Source organism: Rhea americana, unplaced genomic scaffold (assembly GCF_003343005.1).
Source record: "Rhea americana isolate MKP2758 unplaced genomic scaffold, rheAme1 scaffold_7, whole genome shotgun sequence".
Lineage (NCBI taxonomy): Eukaryota > Metazoa > Chordata > Aves > Rheiformes > Rheidae > Rhea > Rhea americana.
In genome coordinates this window covers 5,747,468-5,769,469 of record NW_028186867.1, presented here as the reverse complement: position 1 = coordinate 5,769,469, position 22,002 = coordinate 5,747,468, and the positions used below count along the sequence as shown (strand labels likewise).

At 38.3% G+C, this 22,002-nt stretch overlaps 1 protein-coding gene across 4 annotated transcripts in view; it reads right to left on the bottom strand.

The window, feature by feature from the left end:
* Positions 1 to 3,520: 3,520 nt before the first annotated feature.
* The window catches only part of MXRA5 (matrix remodeling associated 5), a 20,094-nt gene continuing 1,612 nt past the window's right edge, over positions 3,521 to 22,002 (bottom strand). Inside the window, exons 1-7 of one of the 4 annotated variants that reach the window (XM_085321539.1) lie at positions 20,883 to 21,996; positions 20,357 to 20,581; positions 17,018 to 17,147; positions 16,319 to 16,709; positions 8,700 to 13,736; positions 7,245 to 8,145; positions 3,521 to 6,283 (exon numbers count right to left, since the gene is read on the bottom strand). In XM_085321539.1, coding sequence (XP_085177665.1) covers positions 4,372 to 6,283; positions 7,245 to 8,145; positions 8,700 to 13,736; positions 16,319 to 16,709; positions 17,018 to 17,147; positions 20,357 to 20,553 — 8,568 coding nt within the window. In that variant the 5' untranslated portion in view covers positions 20,554 to 20,581; positions 20,883 to 21,996 and the 3' untranslated portion in view covers positions 3,521 to 4,371. Of the gene's footprint in view, positions 6,284 to 7,244; positions 8,146 to 8,699; positions 13,737 to 16,318; positions 16,710 to 17,017; positions 17,148 to 20,356; positions 21,997 to 22,002 lie in introns of those variants that run through there. The other 3 variants (XM_085321536.1, XM_085321537.1, XM_085321538.1) reach the window with 3 other exon arrangements.

The window sequence follows — 22,002 nt, the reverse complement described above, 5'->3', positions numbered from 1 at the left end:
TCCACTTATGTCTCAAACTAACCTCAATAAACCTGAAAAATAACCAATCAGTCTGCTTTATAAGAAATTCTTATTCTTTTAATTAACTGCTATATTTAACACTTGTCTTTTTTTTTTTTTTTTTTTTAGGTTAAACAAACTTGACATATTTCAACTTCCCCTAATAGGTTATCTTCCCCAGAAAGCTTTACATCTTTGTAGCACTAATCTGGACTCTTTCAAATTTGCTTATATTTCAGCCTGGCTGGGAAGAGAATGATTATCTCAATTATGCTTCACACAATCCCTCTGTGAGTAGATTTCAGAGTGACAGTGTTGTGTTTGAAACAGTATCACATTAACTTGTGTAGTTTCTACTGCTTCCTCATCAATTGTTTCCTATTCATTTTCTCCCTTCTGATTCCAGTTCTTGCATTTGTCTTTACTGAATGAAATTTATTGATTTCCAACCATTTCTCTGCTCTAGAAAAATCATAATTTGTAATTCTGTCCTTTGTGCTTTAACATCTTTCAGTTTCATATTATCCACATATTTTTTTATCTTTGAAAGACATTAATGACAACAATGAAAAGTACTGATCCCCAAAGAAACCTGTGATGGATTCAGCTGATGTCGTCTTAACTGCTAGTCAGTTAGCTATTCCTGACTTCTCTTTAAATGTTTTGAAAACATCTCTTCTCCCATTTTGGAATAGATTACAGTAGATCACATTTCTATGGTTTGCACATGAGAACAACCTGTATAACTATGTCAAAAACTCTACCAAGCTAAGATAAATCATATCAACTCTTTCTTCCCATATGCCAGGCCAATTACTTTTATGAGAAAGTAACTAGATTGATATGATAATATCACATGATTTGTTGTGGAAACTTCCAGAGCAGCTGCATCTTATCACTGTGTTATTCTATAGATGCTCATAGATTGATTGCTTAGTAATGAATTAAACAAATACCTTTCTGGTTATCAGAGTTAATCTGGGCGATTTTACATTTCTTTGATCAGTTTTAGCATTTCCTCAGTCTTCTTGTACCTCACTTGCCTTTTATGAGCTTTTGAAGCTAATCACTAAAACGTGTACCGAATTGGCTAGTTTTTTTAGGAATTTTATCAGGTCTTGATGACATGAATACACATGGTTTAATTTGGTGTTCTTTGCTTTTCTGCCCTGTGTTCCTACCTCCTACCTGTTATTAACTGTAAGTTATGTTACAGATACGGTCACAATTAACCTCTTTTTTGTGGAAGGCCAAAGCAAAAAATGTGTATACAACTCTGGTCATTTGTAATCTACAGAGCTGCAATGAGATATCTTGTTATTCTGCTTCTCCAAAGATGTCAAACAAACCTTTTTGCTCAGTTTCAAAGCAGAGAATAAGGAATGACAAATTTTCATTTCTACGGAAATGATTCAGGACCTTTTTTCATTTGTCAAGTAAAAACTGTGAAACTTCCTTATATCGAGCAATCAATCTATTTCCTAGCACGTTTCAAAATCATAAAAGGAAATGTTCTATTGTGTTGAATGCATGGCTCCCACTCAGTTTTAAATATGAATGAATTCTGAAAAAACAACAAAGTGTTTGTACTTAAAGCAATGAGTTCTCACTAATTTTGCACAACTTGTAGATAACTATGGAAATAAAAGAAGTTATGATTTAAGTTCACAGTCCTAAGACTGCCTTCATTTGACAGATGATTCAGCATATGGAGTCACACACAAATTCAGGCATAAGAAGCTCAATCCTGGGACAAAATTGGTTTCCCAATCAACTTCTTTATTTCAACAAAAGGAACTCAAAATGGATACCCTGGACAACCGGTATCTAAGCAAAAACGAGAGGAAGAATATAAGAAAGATGGGATAAATGACCAAACACTGCTTGAGTGTTTATCTAATATTTGTTAAGCTATAGTTGCATCTGTTTTGGAAGAGAATCATATCTTTTAGGCCTCTCATTGGTAGTCTATTTTAATAAAAGAGGTAAAGGCAAACACCTTGGAAATTAAAATACCTAAAAAAATGTTAAGTCTGATTTTTGAGTGAATTTTACAAGCATGTAAGTCTTGATCTGAATAAGGAAAATGTTCTGAGCCAAATCTTTCATTTCTTCTGCCTCTAAAACTACCACTGGCATTAGTGGAGATTCTGGATGGAAGAGTAAAATATTATCACATGCTTCATTTGATCCCAACAAATCAAATGTTTGATTTTGAATTGTATTTTATTTGACATAAAAAATCGTTCAGCTTAACGGAAATATATGGAAGTTATTCAGCATCCAAGAATATCTCTAAATTCACATACATGTTAACTGATGACTGGAGAGACGAATAAAAATACATGATTCTTATTACAAACTCAAAATGCTGACTTTAGACCCTTTAAAAAGATGTATTATTGTTAAAATTTATATTACGATTTTCTGAGAACGACTATAAATTAAGTAAAGTAACTAAAGATGTATAACCTGTGACCTGTACAGGGAAAATAGCTGTATTAGAAACAGAGCATATAAATGATCCAGTTAAAAACTTTGAATACTTGTTCCCTTTCTTCATTCTCAACTGTCATAAGCAGCACCAGTCCTGCCAGCTAGTTAGGCACATGTCTGACCTTGCTGATTTAAGGCCCAAGTACTTAAACCATGGAGGGTTTAGGACTTAATTGTCTAACTAAGACTTAATTGTTATTTAATTAAGCCAGTAACACAGATGCATGCATAGTTGTTTCTAATGCTAAAGAAGAGAACTTTTTACCTTGCACTGGCTTTTTAAAAAGAAATTTTATAAAATACTCTATCACATAATCCATGTCCTTTGTCTCTTTAGCAATATCCTAGTTTGAGTCAGTGTCCTTTTACTATTCAAATGCTTTCTTCTTAAGTAGTTCAGTTCAGTTTACCATCAAGATAAACACGTATTCTGCGATAGGTTACAATTTTCCTAAACTGTATAAATTTGTCAAGTAAAAAAATCATTACGCTTGTATTTTTTTCAAAAGGAAAGTCCTGAAAAACTTTTTGCATTACTTCTTTCTACATTCCAACCAATAAATAGAGAAGGTCAAAATGAATGTTTTTTTCTCACTAGTTCTAAAACAAGAGCATAAGATTTATGAGCAATGAGAACTTTAAGAATTCAGGAATATCTCAGAGAAGCTTTAGGTTGTAAAGTAGAGTTCACTCTTTCATAATTATTACTGTAGCTGTTTATTCAAAATATGGCCACATTCAGCTTCTTTTAGCAACGATTTGAACAGTGTATTTGATAAAACACATAAAGATATGTAGACACTACCAAAAAAACCATCCTTGACTGCAAGAAAAGTATTAGACTTGCAAATGTATTCTAAAATATACATAATGGAAGTGCCAAGTTAATTATTAGGAAATCATGTTTATTGAGATAAAAAGTATGTGTAACACAATATAACTTTATCTTACTAGATAACTTCATACACTCAGTGTTTGGACTAGCCTATTTTCTTAAAGTAAAATGAAAACACAGTGAATAGAATTTTTGGAAAATATTTTTTATTATAAAATGTACAGTATAGTGACCTTAACATTATAAAACACTGTTACGTATCAGAGTCTTGTAAAGACCAATAATTTATAAAATGAGACCAAGTTCATTGTTACTCTTTCTAGTCTCATAGTCTGATTTAAAAATATATATAAAATATATAATGAATGAATTTGACTGAAGCATCCTTAGTAGCTGGAAAAGGTTTGTTCATATGTTATGGTACCTAAAGTCTGAATTTATTTTTATTAAAAATAGATTACTTTTATTTGCTAAATTAGTCTTTGATTTGGAAGAGTTGATAGAAGAATGATCATAAAAGGTTAGTAATCATACTCTATAAAGTTAGATTATGTAAAAGCATCGCAGGGGATAAAGAAAATTATGTCTCTCCAACAAAACACTAAAGCACTTCTATCATTGCAGCTCATTTATTACAGTTAATACTTCTTTGGCATTTTTAAGGTGCTTGTTAAAACAAGGAGTAGCTTTGGACTATTGACAAGAATAAGAGTACTTTAGGTCTCGGGTGCTATTGGATAGCATGAAAAAAACACGTTACATTGTCTTAACAATTTAGAGACCTTTTCCAACAAGCTAGTCCCCTCAGTTTAAATACATCTACTGCCTCCTTCTACTGCAGGAAAGTAATATCATGTTGAGTACAAAAGCAATGCATTTTGTATGAAAACAGAATGAATTCCATTGTGTTTTCTTCTTTTATTTTTCTTTTTTCCTGCTCTCAGCCTTCCTGGCTCTGTTGTAAACAGTACTTTCCTTGTTGCACTTGCTTGGCAGTGACTTGGACATTAGTATCCAGGCAAAGGCAATTGTTTTAGTGTTTAGAATATGTGTATGTAGGTTGTTTTCGAATCACTGCCTAGTATATTTTTAGCAGTGCATTTATAGAAGCCTGCATCCCTTTGAGTAGACTGCTGGATGACTAATGACCCCTGAGGGTGGAGGAATTTGTTTCCATACAGACGAGATTGAGCTCCTGTTGTCAGATGTGACTTGTCTGGAAGCTCCCATGTTATTTCTGCTTTAGGAATCCCTATGGCCATGCAGTTCAGCTTTACTGAATTTCCAGGCCTGGCATAGATGACGGGTGCTGGCTCACTGGTGATCCGTGGTGGATAAGCTATCACTATGACAGGCACATTCATAACAGAAGTGCCATACTCTGTGGACACCTTGCACAGGTAAGAGCCCCTGTCAAATACAGAAGCCTCACGCACTGTCAGTGTACCATTCTCCAGGAGAGAGAAGCGACCCACAGCCTGGGGTGCATCCAAGACCATCCCATTGGGCAGTGTCCAGGAGATCTGTGCCCGTAGATTTGGCTGGGTGATGCAGTGGAGCTGCAGAGTTTCCCCATTAATGATGCTCACCAGGTTGTTGTACTGGTTGCTAATTTCTGGCCTGAGTCCCACCTTCAGGAAGACGACCCTTTCCACATAACCTCCTGGGTTTCTGGCTGTGCAACGGTAAGTTCCAGCATCTCCTGCAGAGAGACCACTGATGTGCAGAATCCCATCCTTCTTGTGGTAAAATCTGTGCAAATGGCTGCCACTGGGGATTTCAGTGCCGTTGGGAAGGATCCAGCTTGTGCTGGGCTCGGGATTCCCCTGGACAGAGCAGTTCAGATTGATACTATGCCCAGCGATAGCAGTGATCCTTTCACTGATAGGGTCTCTGAAGGAAGGTTTCTCCAAAAGGTCTGTGACGAGGAGCTGCACAATCAATCTCGCTTCCCCCCCTTCATTCCGCCCAATGCATATGAGCTGCACCGCATCTGTCTGCCTCACCCCTCTGATGTCCAAAGTACCATTGCGATGCACAGTGATTCTGTTCCCATAGTAGGGAGCAGGTAGGATTACCCCTTCCGGAAAAGCCCACAAGACCCGTGGAGCTGGGATGCCTTCAGCTTTACAATCAATAAGTTTCCGGCTGTCCCTTACGGCAGTCTCCCTCACAGACGTTATTGCATTGCGATGCCCATTGATTTGGGGAGGTTGAACGTTAACATGGATCCAGACTATTTTCCGATCTTCTCCAGCACTGTTCCGCACTACACAAGTGTAGTTACCACTGTCAGATCTTTGGGCCTTTTGGATGAGGAGGGTGCCATCCCTATATACTTGGTATTTGTCAGATAGGGCAGGAATAGGCCTGTTTGTTGGGGAGAGCCAAGTCACTTTGGGAGTGGGCTCTCCTTTAGCTTCACATGCTACAGTGACAACATCACCATAGGGTACATTAATAATAACATATGTTTTGTTCCTGATAGTTGCAGGCTCAGCCACTACTTTGACMCGCACTTTCATCTCATCCTTCCCAATCTGGTTCTCAGCATAGCAGGTGTAGTCCCCTTCCTCTCTCAGCCCAACATCATTGAAATACAAGGTTCCATTGTTGAAGACCACGTAGCGCTTCGTCCGGCTACCACTGTCATCTGACTGCATGAAGGTATTAATCATGCTGCCATCTGGCAGACCCCAAGAGATTTCAGGATTTGGTAGACCTGTGGCTACACAGTCAACTTTCAGGTCCCCTCCATACTTGACCTTGTGGTTCTTCTCATTCTTATGTTCTATTTTGGCTGGTTTCATCATCACGTTCACTTTGAGGACCACATAGTCATCCCCAATTTTATTGCGGGCCACACACAAATAGTCTCCTGCATCTTTATCGGTGACTGAATGGACAATCAAAGTTCCATTGCTGAACACTTTGATTCTAGTCTCCAARCTACTGTGAGGAAAGAGAAGAGAACAGGACATGAACTGCAAAATCAGGTTTTAGGAATTATTCAGTGTAAACTGGAAAAAAAAATCAACAACTCCACTGTACAGAGAAAAGCCCATAGCATTGCTAGAGTTAGATAATTAAATGATCAGATCTATTAAATGATCCAAGCTATTCACCATCAAAAAGTAAATGAAAAATAATAAAAAGCAAATGCAAAATTCTGCTCATGTGCAAAGTTGCTGTTAAGTGAGCATTGTAATGTGAATACATTTCTTATCTAATATGCTTAAAGAGTGACAAATGAATAATTTATAGAGCAGAAACTGAGTTTCAGAACAGACTCTTAGGATAGTTATTGCTCTTCTTGAAAATCAGTATTTTACTTGATTTCACAAACACTGGAGAATTTTTTTAAGTATCTATATGCAATGTGATTTATTTACTACAAGTTARTATTTATTTACACAGTAATATTAAAATGACTGTGCTTCTTTAAAATAAATGATTATAATGTGATTTACTGTCCTACTGTGATAGTATACAATGACCTGTACAATGGATAGAACAAAATTCTGTGATCCCATTTCTCTTGGGGAAAAGCAGGTACCTATGCAATCCTATGCAAATTCTTACTTATGCAATTAGGTGTTATAAAGCAAATAGCACAAGAGATGCATATCTTAACTTTTCCCTCTGGACTTTCTACTATAGCTACAAAATAGCTGTAAAAAACATACAGTGACAACTTATCCTTTATATTTGAAGCTGATTTTTCAGAAGTATTATTGTTTTCAAACAAATKATGATAAGTTATGACTTGGAATCTTTTGGTATCACTTTAAATTCTTCTTTTAAGGATTGAGGGATCCACTGAAGTTAGAAAAATTGGTACAGATATGAATGACCTTTTCTCTAAGTTCATCCAAACTGCAACTTAGCTGTAACAGCTCAAATAGTAATTTACCTGTGCAGGGAATCAATCATCCTTTTAGAAGGCAACCTCCATAATATCCGAGGCCAGGGGTCACCAGAAGCACTGCAGTCCAGACGCAGAATGCTGCCATATGTTATATCGGTCCTCTGAGGAGAACTTCCAGTGATCTTGGCATTAGATGCTTTCTTTCTCACATGAAGCTGTACTATTCTCCTGGCAGCTCCCACCATGTTTGCTGCAATGCACTCGTAGGTCCCACTATCCTTTGGAGAGACGTTGCGAATGTAAAGAGTTCCATTGGGGAAAACAAATAAATTCCCATTGACAAACTGGGATGGTCGAATTTGCGTGCCATCGAAGAGTACCCAACGGATGCTGGGAAAAGGTGCTGCTTTGGCACTGCAGTGGATGTTAATACTGCTACCAAGAGGCAAGGAAATGTTCTCCTGTTTATCCTGCTGGATGATAGGCGGTAAGGCTGCAATGTGGAGCCGCACTGCAATGCTGTCAGCTCCTGCAGCATTGCTAGCTACACATTTGTACACTCCTCGGTCTGAAAAACTTGCTTGCTTGATAGACAGGGTTCGATTTTCATGGAGCATTACCCTGCTTTCTGTGGTGGTGACTCTCTGCAAAATCCTCCTATCTGGGAAAATCCATGAAATATGTGGGCTTGGAATTCCACTAGCCTGACACTCCAGTGCTACAGTGTCTCCAAAATATACCGTGACATCTCGGTAGCGAGAAAGTAGAATTTTGGGCTGGCGGGCTACAACTGTAAGGACAATAATCATTTTATCTATGCCATGCAGGTTCTGAGCAGTGCACAAATACTGCCCACGATCCTGAAGCTGAGCATTTCGGATAACGAAGGTGCCATTTTTCAAGACTTCAAACCTTTGTAATCTTGTGTTGGCTGTCATTAGAGCACCTGGGAAGGTGAGAGGAAAGAAAGAAATAGAAAGTCAAAGGTTTTGTTTTTAAGGCATACACTGCTGCTTTGAAAAAGGCTGATAGAAGTTTTAGACCAAAATCACTTAACACCAGCTACAACTTCAGATGAGTCATATTATGCCTTCAGATGCTCTCCACAGCTCAGATTGGTCTGAGTTTCTACTGCAAAATTAACTATACTAGCTTGCAAGTCTGTATAGTGTGGGAATGTGTAAGAGCTATATCCTTTGGGATTTCCATAAAATCTTTATATAATTTCTCTTAATTTTTCCTTAAGGAGATGGACAAACACATCAATATCCAAATTACACATTAGATAGTAGAGGCTTTCTTTTACTACAAAAATATCGTAATGCTATTTTTATTTATAACAATTAGTCACTAATAGATTAAATAGACAAAACGTATTATTACTTAAAAGTATTATTCAGTGTTTTGAACTATTCCTACAACAGTACTGCATTTCTTATAAGAATCCATGTGTCTGAATCCTTAAAATTGTGTGGAAGAACATAATTTTCAGTGTCTTACCTGTAGAGACTTTTGTCCAAGTAAGAAAAGGTTTGGGTTCCCCTACTGCATCACAAGGGATAAAAGCATCTGTTTCAGCAAGGATGGATATGCTGTGAGGCCCTTTTGTGATAATTCTAGGTCTCTCTCCAGGAGTTTTGAAATTGGTGGGAGACTGAATTATGGTGGAATTCTGTGGCATTATGCCTCTCACATAAGGCACAAGTGGAGCTTTTTCATGGTGATTATGGATACTTTTAAAAGGTTGAACTGTAGTGGATATATGTGGCCTTGTGTGCTGAGACAGGAAGGCTGGAGAGGTAATCTTCAAAATTGCTGGCAGTGGTGATGCGGTGGTTGTGGTGCGTGGCAACGGAGGCAATGCAATAGCTGTAGCTTTCTGCACTGTAATCTTAGTCGGTGAGGCCTGGTCAATTTTCTTCTCATTTATGTCTCCTGGGGTTAGTTGACTGGGGACCACTGGTCTGGGATACACTCCTAAGTGAGGGAATACCTTTGTTCTATTGAGAGGGAACACCATTCTGGAACTGGGATGATAGGGGACCCCTTGACTTGGTAGTCTCCCCGCTGTACCTCTGTTATCTGGGAGGTGGTTATTGCCAAAAAATCTTGAATTAATATTGTATGTGTTCTGACCTTGATTACCAAACTTGCTTGTAGTGAGTGGATTTGTCCTATAAAATGGAGTGGCTGATGTTGTGGCTGTTGCGTCTATCTGAGAGGCAGTGAGTTTTTTGTCCTGGATGGTATGTGCTGCATACGCTGTTATCTCTGGTTTATTTGTGTAGTGAAGAGGCTGGTGTGTTACAAAATAACGAAATGAGCCTTGTGTTATAATATAGGGAGGCTTCACTGTACCTCTTACTGGAATATGCCTTGGAGGTACAACAGGTAGTCTTTGGTTTAAGCTTGGTATCATTCCAGCTGGTGGATGGGGAAGGTTTGGAATTAGCAATAAACTGTTGTTTGACCTGCTACTATATGTCTCTTTGAATGGCTCCTCTTTAGACAGTATGCTAATCTTGTTTTGGCTGGCGGACAGAGTAGGGTATGCATTCTGTCCTGAGCTCACTGTCATTTTATCATTGTCTGTTTCAATTTGTTTTGTCTCTGGAAACCTTATTTGATTGAAGGCATTACTACCCTTGGTGTTAAAATAAACAGAAGGGTGTGAAGTGCTTGAAATGGATGGGGGAAGAGTAGCAAGTTTTGTAAACTGGCTAAAGCCAATGGGTGTGGTTGGAGGCTTTTCAGTTGTCTGCATGACAGGACCATGATGAAATACATGTGACACAGCTTCTGGTTCATTCAGGGAAGATGTTCTTGTTCCTGTCTGAGACGGAATGCTAACAAATTTCTTAGTTTCTGTAAGTGGAAAAGTTTGTGTTTCTGTTGTGCTGAAGGAGGAGGACAAAGTCGTAATTTCTTGTTGCTGAGGTAGCTCAGTTATTGCTGATGATTTTAAAGATACTGCAGGCTTTTGCAGCTCCTCTGAAACTGAAGGATCCTCAAAAACTTCCACTGTGCCAATAGGAATGCTTAAGTCTGTCACTGTGGGATTCATCAGCTTGAAAGCTCCAGTAGTGATGTCATTAGCCACAATTTCCGAGTCAAAAAGGATAGATTTTTCTTGAGATTCTGGGTAACCAGGTTTTTTAGATGACATCAAGATGTTCATATGCTCAGGAGAAGCTGTTGTCCTTGATTGTTCTGCTTTACTATCTGTAATTTTAGCACCTTTTCCTTTGGACACATTGTCTAGTAAGTGGTATGTTGGTATGCTATTTTGCTCTGGTTTCAGAGGTGCATTTGACCTTGTTGTAGGAATTGTGTTATGTCCAACATAGGACGATAAAGTTGTGGCAAGTGTAGTGACTGGTAGTGCCAAGGTTTCTGGAGCAGTAGGAAGTGTCACATGCTTTGTTTCAGGTGGAGAAGCAGTAGGCCTAGAAAAAGAGCTTATGACCACCTCTCTGATTTTGGTCACCTCCTCTAAGACAATGGGATCAGTAACTAATGAAGAAATAACTTCCAAGTGCTCCTTTTCTTTAGTATGCATGTTGACATCAGTTTTATGATCATCATCAAGAGTTGCAGAGACACTTTTCGTAACAGCTTTAACTTTAGATGTTCTTGGAATGACAGGCATTCCCTCTGTGGTTAAAACGTAAGGGGGAAAAACCTTTGGTCTTTGCCGGATTCTATTTGGTCTCAGTCTCCTTCTCCCATACGGCCTTTTTCTAGCATGTTGAGTAATAAGTAAGTTAGAGGGTGCAGTTGTTGTTCTATAGGGAGTTGTTGTTGTGGCCAAAGTGGTCAATTTGCCAATGGAAGCAGCAGTTGTTATCCCCTCTGCTTGTATATGAGGAGCATTAGTTCTTGTCAAAGTGAGTGTGGGATCTGGTTTTGGTGCAGGTAGCTTTCTGTGGTCTGTTCCTTGAGAACTCCTTGCATAGCTGCTGGAAACGCTTTCTTGAGTCACTGTATCCCTCTGAGTCTCTGGTTCTTCCTTGCTCTGGACACTGATGGATGTGACAGTTTGATAATTTGTGCTTAAGTCTGCAGTTTTAGTCTGACCTGTGGATACTTCTGTGTGCTGGTCTATCAAGTCATTCCTCTTTTCTGTAACAAATGGAGATAGAGATGAAGAAATGACAGTAGTTGCTGTAAAATCTGTTGAGATGATCTTGCCCGGATCAGAAGGTGTGAAAATTATGCTGTCAACACCCATGCGGTCCACTTCATCTAACTTCACACTTGTCTCCAAGATGCTATGACAATCTACAGTCTGACATTCAGCCAGGACAGCAGTGTCAAGTGGTAGCTCAGCAAAAGCCGAATTGTTCTCTGATGTATAAGATATAGTTGTAGCTCCATTTTCCACTGTGAACAAACTGCTCTGAATTTTAGGGAAATCAGTTACTATTTGTTGGGTTAGAGTTTCTTCAGTGACAGCATGGATATTTTCTTTGAGTAGAGCTGAATAATCATCAGTCTTGATGTCAAGTTGTTGCTGACTTTGGGGTTGCACAGTTGCAGAGACTGCAGTAGAATATGGATCTGATATAGGGGTTTCTACAGTGTATTTACTTGCAGGTGTTTCTAAAGCTCTGTTGTCAGAGGAGAGTTCCATTTCTGATCTTACTAACACAGATTGGGCTGGAAATATTTCAGTGCTTTGGGAAACAGTGACAACGAGCGACTCATCTACACCCAGAGGTGATGCATCAGCAGAAGAATCTACCACATCAGCTGCTGTCTCTGGAGCAGGAGGTGGGCTTGCTACCGGATGAGGGACTGGAGTTGTTTTCTGCATGACTGGTGACAGTGCAGTTGTTAAAGAACTGGCTGTTGCTGTTGTTCTAGGAAGATTTTTCCCACGGACCTTTGCCAAAATGTCAGCCCAATGTTGTGGATTAATCTGTTTGTTTGCCATATTAATTCTCCTTCGAGATTCAAATACTCTTCGGCCTTCTGCAACATTGCTGTCCTGGATTCTATCAGTACCTTTCCAGATTTTCATTTTCCTTCTGCCCTTCCTTCCTCTTTTAACTTGAGTGTCTGATACCTGGTCACTTCTTTGTTTAAAGGGTATTTCTCGGTCTTTCAGGTGGTTCTTTTTTCGAGAGGAGTCATCCACCCCTCCTACCCCTGATCCCTCTCCATCCTCTACTACCCGTCCTCTTGCTTTTGCTAAACTTTTTGAACTTGGACGCTTTTTTAGTTTCACCCTTTTAAATGACCTGTCAGACACCATTTTATTTACCATAACCCTTATAGTAAGTTGATCTGATCCATGCAGATTGGCAGCCACACATCTGTAATGGCCACTATCACTGACATGGCTTTTTGGAATAAGCAAAGTACCATTGTCTAACATATATCCTTTTGATGAGTTTGACAAGTCATTGAGTACCCGACTGTTTGGAAGAATCCAGCTCAGCTGTGCCTCAGGGATTGCAACTGCACTGCAAGGCAAAACTATTGGATCTCCAACATTTTTTTCAACTCTTACTACTTCTGAATCAGCTGGCTGAATAGATGGTGGCTGCACTAAAAGTCTGTAAGCCATTATGTCCACATCATCTTTCACTTGGGCAATACAATAGTACAGACCAGCATCCGTATAACTCACTCCTTTGACTATTAGCTGGCCACTACTGAGAATGGAAAACCTACTGTCTTTCTGATTAAATGGTGCCTGCAATTTAGTTCCATCTGGAAAGAGCCACTGAATGAAGGGGCTTTCAGATGCTTTCACATTGCAGCTCAGCTGACAATCTGAACCTTCCACCACACTCTGTGCTGTCCTCATGCTCTGATTTTGCTCTATCATAACCCAGCTTCTCTGCTGCCCAGTGTCTTTGGTATGAATTGTCTGAGAAAACTCAGTAAAAAAAGATAGCACTACTTTTTTCCCTGTACTTTGGCGTCTGTTTAATTGTATATTTATAAGAGGTTGCATTATCCAGGAAGGTTCAGAGAGTATTTGAGCTTTGACACCGGTGTAGTAAAGAGCATCGTAATCTGAGCCTTGCCTGTACTGATAGCTTACTTTAGGCTCTTTGCTGAGCATAAGCTCCCTCTCCAGTTTGACAGGCACTTCACTATAATAAGCTATGAGCTTCCATAATTTTTCATAGTTTTCTCGATTCATTGGACATTCAAAATCCAGTGAAATTGTAGCATTTATATCAATTTCTTGAGTCTGGATTTGACTCCACTGAATTCTAGTAGAGTCTGTTGGTTTCTTGATTTCACAGTTTAGGTGAACTACATTGCCATGCTCATCGGTCATATTCAGAGTAATATTCCATGGAGAGGACTGAAACTCTTCCAGAGGGAGCTCGTAATTGTCACTATCTTCTTCATCTTGAGTGCTGCTATTCTGTCTCAGCGAGGACTGAATAATAGGTTTCCTACAGGAAATATCTTTCAAATTTTGAATATCTTCTTTCTGCAGCTGTTTCGGGCTGTTGCACTTAGGACAGAGCTGTCCCCCTTCATAGGCTTTGTCTTTCTTGCATTTTAAAACACCTGCAAGCAAAACAAAACAAAAGACAGATAAGAGCCTGAATTAACCAGAAATAACCAGTTAGACAATTCTCAAGAGAGCCAAATGACTGCACAAAAGAACACATTATACTGCATGAATTATAAGACCAGGTTTTTAAATCAGCATTTCTTTGTTTCCACATTTGAATGGGCCTGATTTTTAAACTGAGTGAGCATGATTTCCTGTGTCTTTAATGAAAGGTTTGAATGCTTCCTCCTTCTGAAGAAAATGCCCCCAAATTGAAGGGTCTAGAGCTACTTTTTAAAAGTCAGTAAAAAAAAAAAAAAAAACTATGCTGTGTCCAAAAAAACAGCATGTACATATTAAGAACCTACTCATCTAAGTTGTGGACCTAAACTGAAGAGGACTACATCCACTCAGTTTTCAAAATGTAGCATTTACCTGAGAAATGCTGGATAGGCTCATTAAATACTCCATCAGGCTGTTTATAACTTAACATCTGTACTGACAATACACAAAATATACTACTGCAGCTACCAAAATCTGCTGATTAGTTCCTGTATTTGCCAGCAGTAAAAATACCACTTTTTTTTCCCTGACCTCTACAGAACCTCTAATCTCTGTAATGATAAAATAAAGACTAAAACAGAGAGGGAGTGCTAAAATATGAAATAATAACAAAACAGCAACAATACCTTTGACTCATTTCTTCTATCAATGCTAGAAAGACTCTTGTCCACAAAATAACAGACATATATGTATGTTTACATTGTTCTCTTACTATAATGTCAAACATTGCCTTACAAATTTCATTTGGAAATACAATGTAAACAAAATGCATCCCAGTTATTCCAGGTATAAGTGTCATGTTGATCACTCCTTAGAAATGAAGGATTTTTGAATSAGTGAACAATATAAGGGTGGCTTATAAGGCTTTTGCTAGGCTAGGAGAAGGGGAAAAGAAGACTTGGCAAAACTTCATAACTATTTTTTAATTGAAAAATATATGCTTTGTCTGTTTGACAAATCTACTTGCACCAGAAGTTCCTACAAATGGAGATTTTAACCGAACCAGTCTATCATTTGCAAATTGAAACATGATGTTTCAAAGACAAGGAAAGCACTTCTCATGACAGAACTGGCACATAATCAACTTGGCAGTTGCTGTACTGGTCGGAAGAACTTTTAAGTGATCACTAAAACAGCACTAAAAACATTTTATGACTCCACATTGTCAGGGACAGAATTTCCAAAGAAGCCAAGGTTATAGTTGTATAAAGATACAAATCTTGTCATACATGAACATGACAGGGATAAGTTCCTTTCCCTGTCCAAAATCACTGTTGTAGCTTAGAAGAGTAATGTAATTGAATAAAAATGACAGCAAAACATCCCTGTGCAAGGAAAGAGAATGTTAATCAAATATTTCAGCCTCTAATTTACAGTGTACCTTAAGAACTTCTAATACTCCTACTCATTTGGATCAAGAATAGTATGTAAGAATATCAAGATATAAGATAGTTAAATATACAGCCAAATTTAGATGCTTCAGGTGGCAGTTCAGTCAGGAACACTTATAATACACATTCAAATATTATACACACTTATAAGCATTAAGCCATAGTTAAGTGCAAAACTGCAATGAATTACACATTCTAAGATCACAAGACCCATCATCGTGGACTCCAAATCACTACATAAACCTTACAACTCCAGTATTAATGTGAGATACTTGCAGTTGCAATTAAATATCAATTCCCTCTTAATATTCTATCAGTAAATCTGGTGTAATGCCAGTACCCCTGGACTCCTGCAGTAAGCACTTAGCTACTTGACATGGAGTGTCATGCGACATTCCCCAAACCCCTTATTTAGGCCTACTGATCTAGAGACATCATAAAATTCACTATTTGTCTAGTATCTTGCTTGCGCACATGTCCAGAAGTTCTCCACTCTCAGCCCTGTGATAACTTATCTCACATCTAAGCCTGAACAAAGATACACCTTCCTCTGACTAACAGGACTGTAGGTGTTCACTAAGAGTATTTAAAACAAATTGGCTCCCCTACAAGATGAAGTTGCAGTCAATGAATAAACACAGACAGACAAGAAGGATGYCCAAATATTACATGATAGCTTTAAACTTAACAGCTTTAAAGAGGACTCATCCAGGAAGTTGAAAACATGATTTCCATCCCCTCCTAAATCCAATGCTTTCAGCTCCCAGGAGAGTGCCTAGTTACTAAGGTTTTGGTTGAGGACACTTGCCAGTCCTTTGCCAAAGCAGTACCACTGTGCAAAGGAACACATTAACAGCTTCCAATTACAAACTTTACTATCTTCTTCATCTTGAATGTGACCACCAATTCTTTTGCTGTTGAATATTGAATATTGAATTTTAGCTAGTGACATATAATCACTCCCTTTTTGCACTACTGTTTAAATACATTTATCTTTCAGAAGGTAAAGGAACAGAAATAGTGCACATAAACATTGTATAAGTACTGCAATTCTGGAAATAACAAAGCTACACAAATATGTAGAACAAAGAAAGGACATTTAACATTACGAGTTGAAGAAGTATTGATATTTTTGCTCTTACCTGCAGAAACTTCATTCCATTCAAGGAACCACTTTAAGTTGCAGTCACAAGACCATGGATTCCCATGAAGGTAAAGATTCTCCAACAGTGGCATGCCTTGAAACATGCCTGTGGGTAAGGTCCTAATAGCATTTTCAGATAGGTAGAGATGTCTTACTGTTGACAGTTTGAAATAATCAAGGACCATAAAGGTTGAAAATGTGCTGGAGTGAAGTTGTTGGAGCAAATTTCCTTCCAAATGGACCAATCTCAGAGAAGTTAATCCATTAAAAGCATTTGGATGAATAAATTCAATTCTGTTGTGGTCCATGTGGAGTCTCATTAAGCTTGAAAGTCCTTGAAGGGTTTGGCCTGATATGACTTTCAACTTATTGTAACTAATTTTGAAAACCTAAAAAAAGAGAATAAAATTAAATTAGCTGTGCAATAGCGAGAATGCAGAAGTTTTCCTCCCACATGCAAATATTGTTTACACTATTGAAAAATGATGCACTGATCACAGACAAGAATGTAACTGAATATTAGCTGACATTATGAAGCATGATATGGGTGTACATTACCAAACTTCCAAGAAATCTGAGGAAAAAAAATGATACCTTAATTGATACTAAACGAAGCATTAAAGAAAACACTGATTTTTTGTCTTCTGTCATTCAAAGGAATTGTAATTTGTGATATTTAGGAATATCTGAGCATTACCTGTAGAGACATGAGATCTTTCAAAGCACCATTAGGAATATTCTCAATGTCATTTCCATGAATCATGAGCAATTCCAGTTTTGTGAGTCCTGCAAAGGAGTTTTCATATATAGACTGTATACTGTTAAACCTGGAAAAAATCACATGTGCAGTTACATTTTATGCAATGACTGTCATGAACCACAAATGTAAAATTAGTATAATCTAACATTCAGGAAAAATTGAATGGATCTTAATGCGTTGTCRAAGGGCCAGAAGTTACTGAAACATTTTTACAAGGCCAAGCATACTTAGTTCATGTTTACATCAAGATTTCTTTTAACTCAATTTATGCCATTTTAGCCATAATTTAAAAGTAAAAGCAATAAATAGATGTTTAAGTTCTAACAGTTGTCAGTATGTTTTTCCATGCAGCTCAGTTTATGGAATGGTAATAAATTAGTGGCCTGCAGCCAATCAATGATGTTATGGAGCCTGGCAAAATAGATGGGCTGCAGCGCTGCCAAAACAGCATCTAACAATAAATGAATAAAGATTTGGAAGAGGACATTAAAAATGGATATGTCCCAAAAAGCACTAGGAGCAGAAAGCCATAACCTGCTTAACTTACTATTACAATATGTAATTGGCTACATCAATTAATGACACAAAATCTAGGAACTGACCTTCCAATTATATAATTTGAGCCTGGAAACTTCTTTTAGAGAAGTAATCTCTAAAATCTCAAAAAATCTGCTTTTTTGAAAACAGATCAATTTCACTTGCCGGACTAATAAATTAGGTTTTATTTGCCAATATGAAAGCCTTAAGTTTGGCTGCCTAGTTCTACATTTAGGTTTTCCACATGTAAACATAAAATTAGACGTATGAGCTAATCTGGGCATGAAGACTCTAAATTAAGCGTTTAATTTTAAAGCTTTCTTCCCCCCAATTTTTTAATACTTTTCTTTCTAGAGAGGAAGTGAGGAAAGAGAGAGAATGACAGAGACACTAAAGTACTTTGAATATGGAGGAATACTTTTAGATGCTTTCCTTGTTATTGATATGAAGGCTGATAATTGGTAAACATTCAGGCTATTTTTTTATTATTATTTTTAGTCCTATCAAAGCTCTACTATGCTAATAACAGAGTTTTTTAAAAAAATCGTATTTCAACAGCAGTCCTTTTAGAGCATATGAACATCTCTAAATAAGGAATTTTCTTAAAGTGTTTCCAGTTAGGAATCTTAAACCTATAGCATCTTTAAGTGGAAATATGTTAAAAGTAGTTTTTCTAGAGTGAAAGAAATGCATCATCAGACAGGTAACAGTGTTTCTTTTCAGGAAAGGAAACGTCTCAGAAAATGTCATTTGTAGCAATGAAATACAAAAGATAAGAAAGGGCTTTTAGGCCAGCAGTATCAAATAACGTACTTTTTTATCCTGAGAGCTATTTTAAAGTAACTTACAAAAAGCTTAAATAATTTAGATGTCTACATCCTATTTTTGAAAGCAATTTATGAAAATGACTTGGTATATCATGTTGATGTACGGAGGAGAAATGATTGTGAATATGCTTTTGAACATGGGAAAAGGGGTGGTGGCAGCTTGATATATAGAGACAAAGGATTTATTTAAGACATATGATACTAGATGGGCTTAAAAGAGGAGAAATTACTTTAAAAGGATGGAAAGACTGAAGTTACTAAATTCTGAAGAAGACCTGGTGCTTTTGTATGAAGTTAATGAAGAGATTACACATTCTCAGTAAAGCTCTCAGTGTTCCTGAGATTTTAGTTATTTAAATTTTATCATTTTTTTTCCTCATTTCAGTGGCACCAAGGGAACTAGCTATAAATGCCACAGAGCGCTCCCAGGAGAACACAAGTAAAATTCATTTTACATGAAACCTACTTACACAATAGAAATTAATAGCATGTAAGACTAATTTCCACAGCCGACAGTGCAGGAGTTGAAGACCATGGGAACAAGGACATGGATTTTTGGGCGTGTTCTCCAATATTTTCATTTTCCTACCAAGTGTTTCCCACAGAGACATTTGAGGCCAAGTAGAGACAAACACACTGCTGGATAGAATTTGGTGACTCTGCTTTGCAGCTTCTTTGGCAACAACTTTTAAATGAACTTGCTTAAATTACTCTCCTTGGTACTGCGAATGTTTAACTTAAGATTGACTATCACTTCTTTGTGTATGTAATTTCAGCTTCTCAGTGGGGACTACTAATAATTATGTTGATAACWCCTCGCCTGAAATAATATTGAGAATACCCCTCACACTACAAAATGTCATAAAGCTGACTTAACTGGATATCCATTCTACAGTGCAGGAATTGCAGTGTTATGCATCATTCCAGTATTAGTTTCAGACATTTGACTATGAGTTGATTGGATGACCCCAAAATAGTATGAAAATTCAGATTGCTATAATTCAGATTTATTGAGTACAAGAACATTTTCTGAATAAAATCAGGGTTTAGGTGGCAGATAGGAGACATTTTAAACTACAGAGGAGCAAACAAATCACTACTATTGCCACTATTACCAGTCATAACATAATTAGTTACAGTTTATAGGCACTTTGGGAGGGGTTTCGTACCAAGGAAGGAGGCAGCCCTGACGTYAAGTGGAAGAAAACTGAGACCCTCCTACCATGCTGTTTCCTATAATGGCCCTACACACTTTGTGAAATGCAGTGCGCAAATTGTCCCTGCCTTCTCTTCTCAGTCTGGCAGATAGATGTATGTTGACAATATCCTGGTGGAGAAAAATGAGCTGGAGACTTATTAAAAAATAAAATAAAATAAAATAAAATAAAATAAAATAAAATAAAATAAAATAAGCTGTCTTACTATACTCAGCTTAAGTTCCTTGGAAAAGGAACGGCTCTAACGGCAATGTAATAGCTTATCTTTACCATATATCTCAATGTGCTCTAAAACGCTACCTGGCTACCTTACAGAATTTATCCTAACACATGTTTATACATCAGGTACAGTATTCAACATTTAGTATAAATTGCACAGTAGGAGTTTTCAATAAAATGATTCAATAGTGTATAAGACAACATGTACTATTTGCCAATAAGAACCAACACCATAATACAAATGTCTCTTTGAAAACAACAGCAACTTGTCTTTGAAAAATGAGGGCTAGACTAAAACTTCCTTCCTTACTACCAGTAACTTTAGCACTTGATATACAGCATCTATAAGTAACYACCCGCCTCTGCAATTCTATGCAAAAAAATACACCCAAAGCATTCGGCACGCAGCCCGGGCGGGCGCGCAGCGTCCCAGGGTTGCCTGCAAAGACCCTGGAACACACGCCCGCGATACCCACCCGAAGTTGATCCTTTCCACGTGCTTGGCGATCCTGGCCGGCACGGCTGCCAGGGAGCGAAAGGTGCAGTGGACCTCGGTGGGGACGTAGCAGGCGCAGGGCCGGGGGCAGGCCAGGGCGCCCCGCGGCGGCCCCAGCGCCAGCATCAGCACCACGGAGAGCGCCGCCGCCGCCGCCGCCTCCGCCCGCCCCCGCATCGTCCCGGCGCTCCTCGCCTCGCGGCGCCTGCGGCCCGGCGCCCAGCAACAGCGGGCACACCGGCGGTGGGAGGAAAGACAGACAGAAAAAACAGGGAAAGAAAAAGGAAAAAAAAATGAATTTTCACCTTTTTAAACACCTTACGCTCTCRCGAGGTCTGCAGGCAATTAAGGCAAAGTTCAGTCGGAGAGAGGTCTGCTTTTCCCCACCCCAAGTTACTTGCTGCCGCAAAGCCAGCTCTTCTCCCACAAGTCCGCTAAAAGTTATGCTGCCTCTTTTACGGTAATATTTTTTTCCTCCTTTTGCTGTACACGCACATTCATCTCACCTGGAAATTAGACGGCTTCAAGGGAAGCAGGCAGTTCAAGCAAATTGCCACGGCTCCCTCTACAGTCAATGAAAAAGACAAAAAAAAGAACAAGAAAAAAACCACCCAAACACAATCCATACTCACTGGAAGGTGAATAATCCCAGGTATCTTAGCTAACTATCTAGAAATAGTACAAATCACCCTCCTTAGGCACCTAATTCACTAGCTCATCTAGACTAAGTGCCCTACTTTTAGACAGGCCACAAACTTTTAGGAGGGTAAAAATAGGCGGAATTAATCGCATCCATCCTTTATATGGGAAATGATGTTATTGAGATGAATAGAAGTGAAAGAAAGAATTAGCAGCCCATGCACCTGGACGTTGTCATCCCTTGGCATGCATTAGCTGTGTGATGTTGGATGTCTTTACATTGTAACCACAGCCTAACAAGAACTAAGAATAATCAGAACTGGTAAAACTAGACCACTGATTTAGAAGCATGAGCATGGACCTCAGAGGAAATGTAAGCATTAAATTTTATATTTCTGGTTTTACATATCTCAACACTCATGTTCACATTCCCAGAACTGCGGTCTAAAACTGGATGCCTACATTCAGAGAGGCGTTTAAAGATGCACAGTGTGCAAGAGAAGACATGAAAATGCAACTGCTGTTGTCCTCCAGCACTTATCATCTCTGAAAATAAGACTATTTATGTAGATGTCTAACTTCACAGAAGTGAGTTTGAAGTCTTACTGCTTCAGAAGAATTTCGAGCTCTTCAGATTAAAGCCATACAAGAATGCAAACTGTTATTAGTAGCAGAAAGTTAGTATTATTGCTGTTGTGTAACAGTGTGACAAGAAGGGAAAGACTTTCATTCTTACCAGATATTATTAATTCCATTACTTATTAGTCTTAGTATGAAAGTCAGATTTGCTCAGATCTGCTAGCAATAAGGCACACATTCTTCCTAACAACGTCATATGCAAACCATTACAGTTCAAAGGAGAGGCTCATTGGGCTGAAGAGGTTTCTCAAATATCTGTGGTCAAGTTAATGAGACATTTACCGTCCTTTACAAGAAAAAAAATGGCTTTTAATTTGTTTAAGAATACTCAGGTGCCCTTTTCCTTGA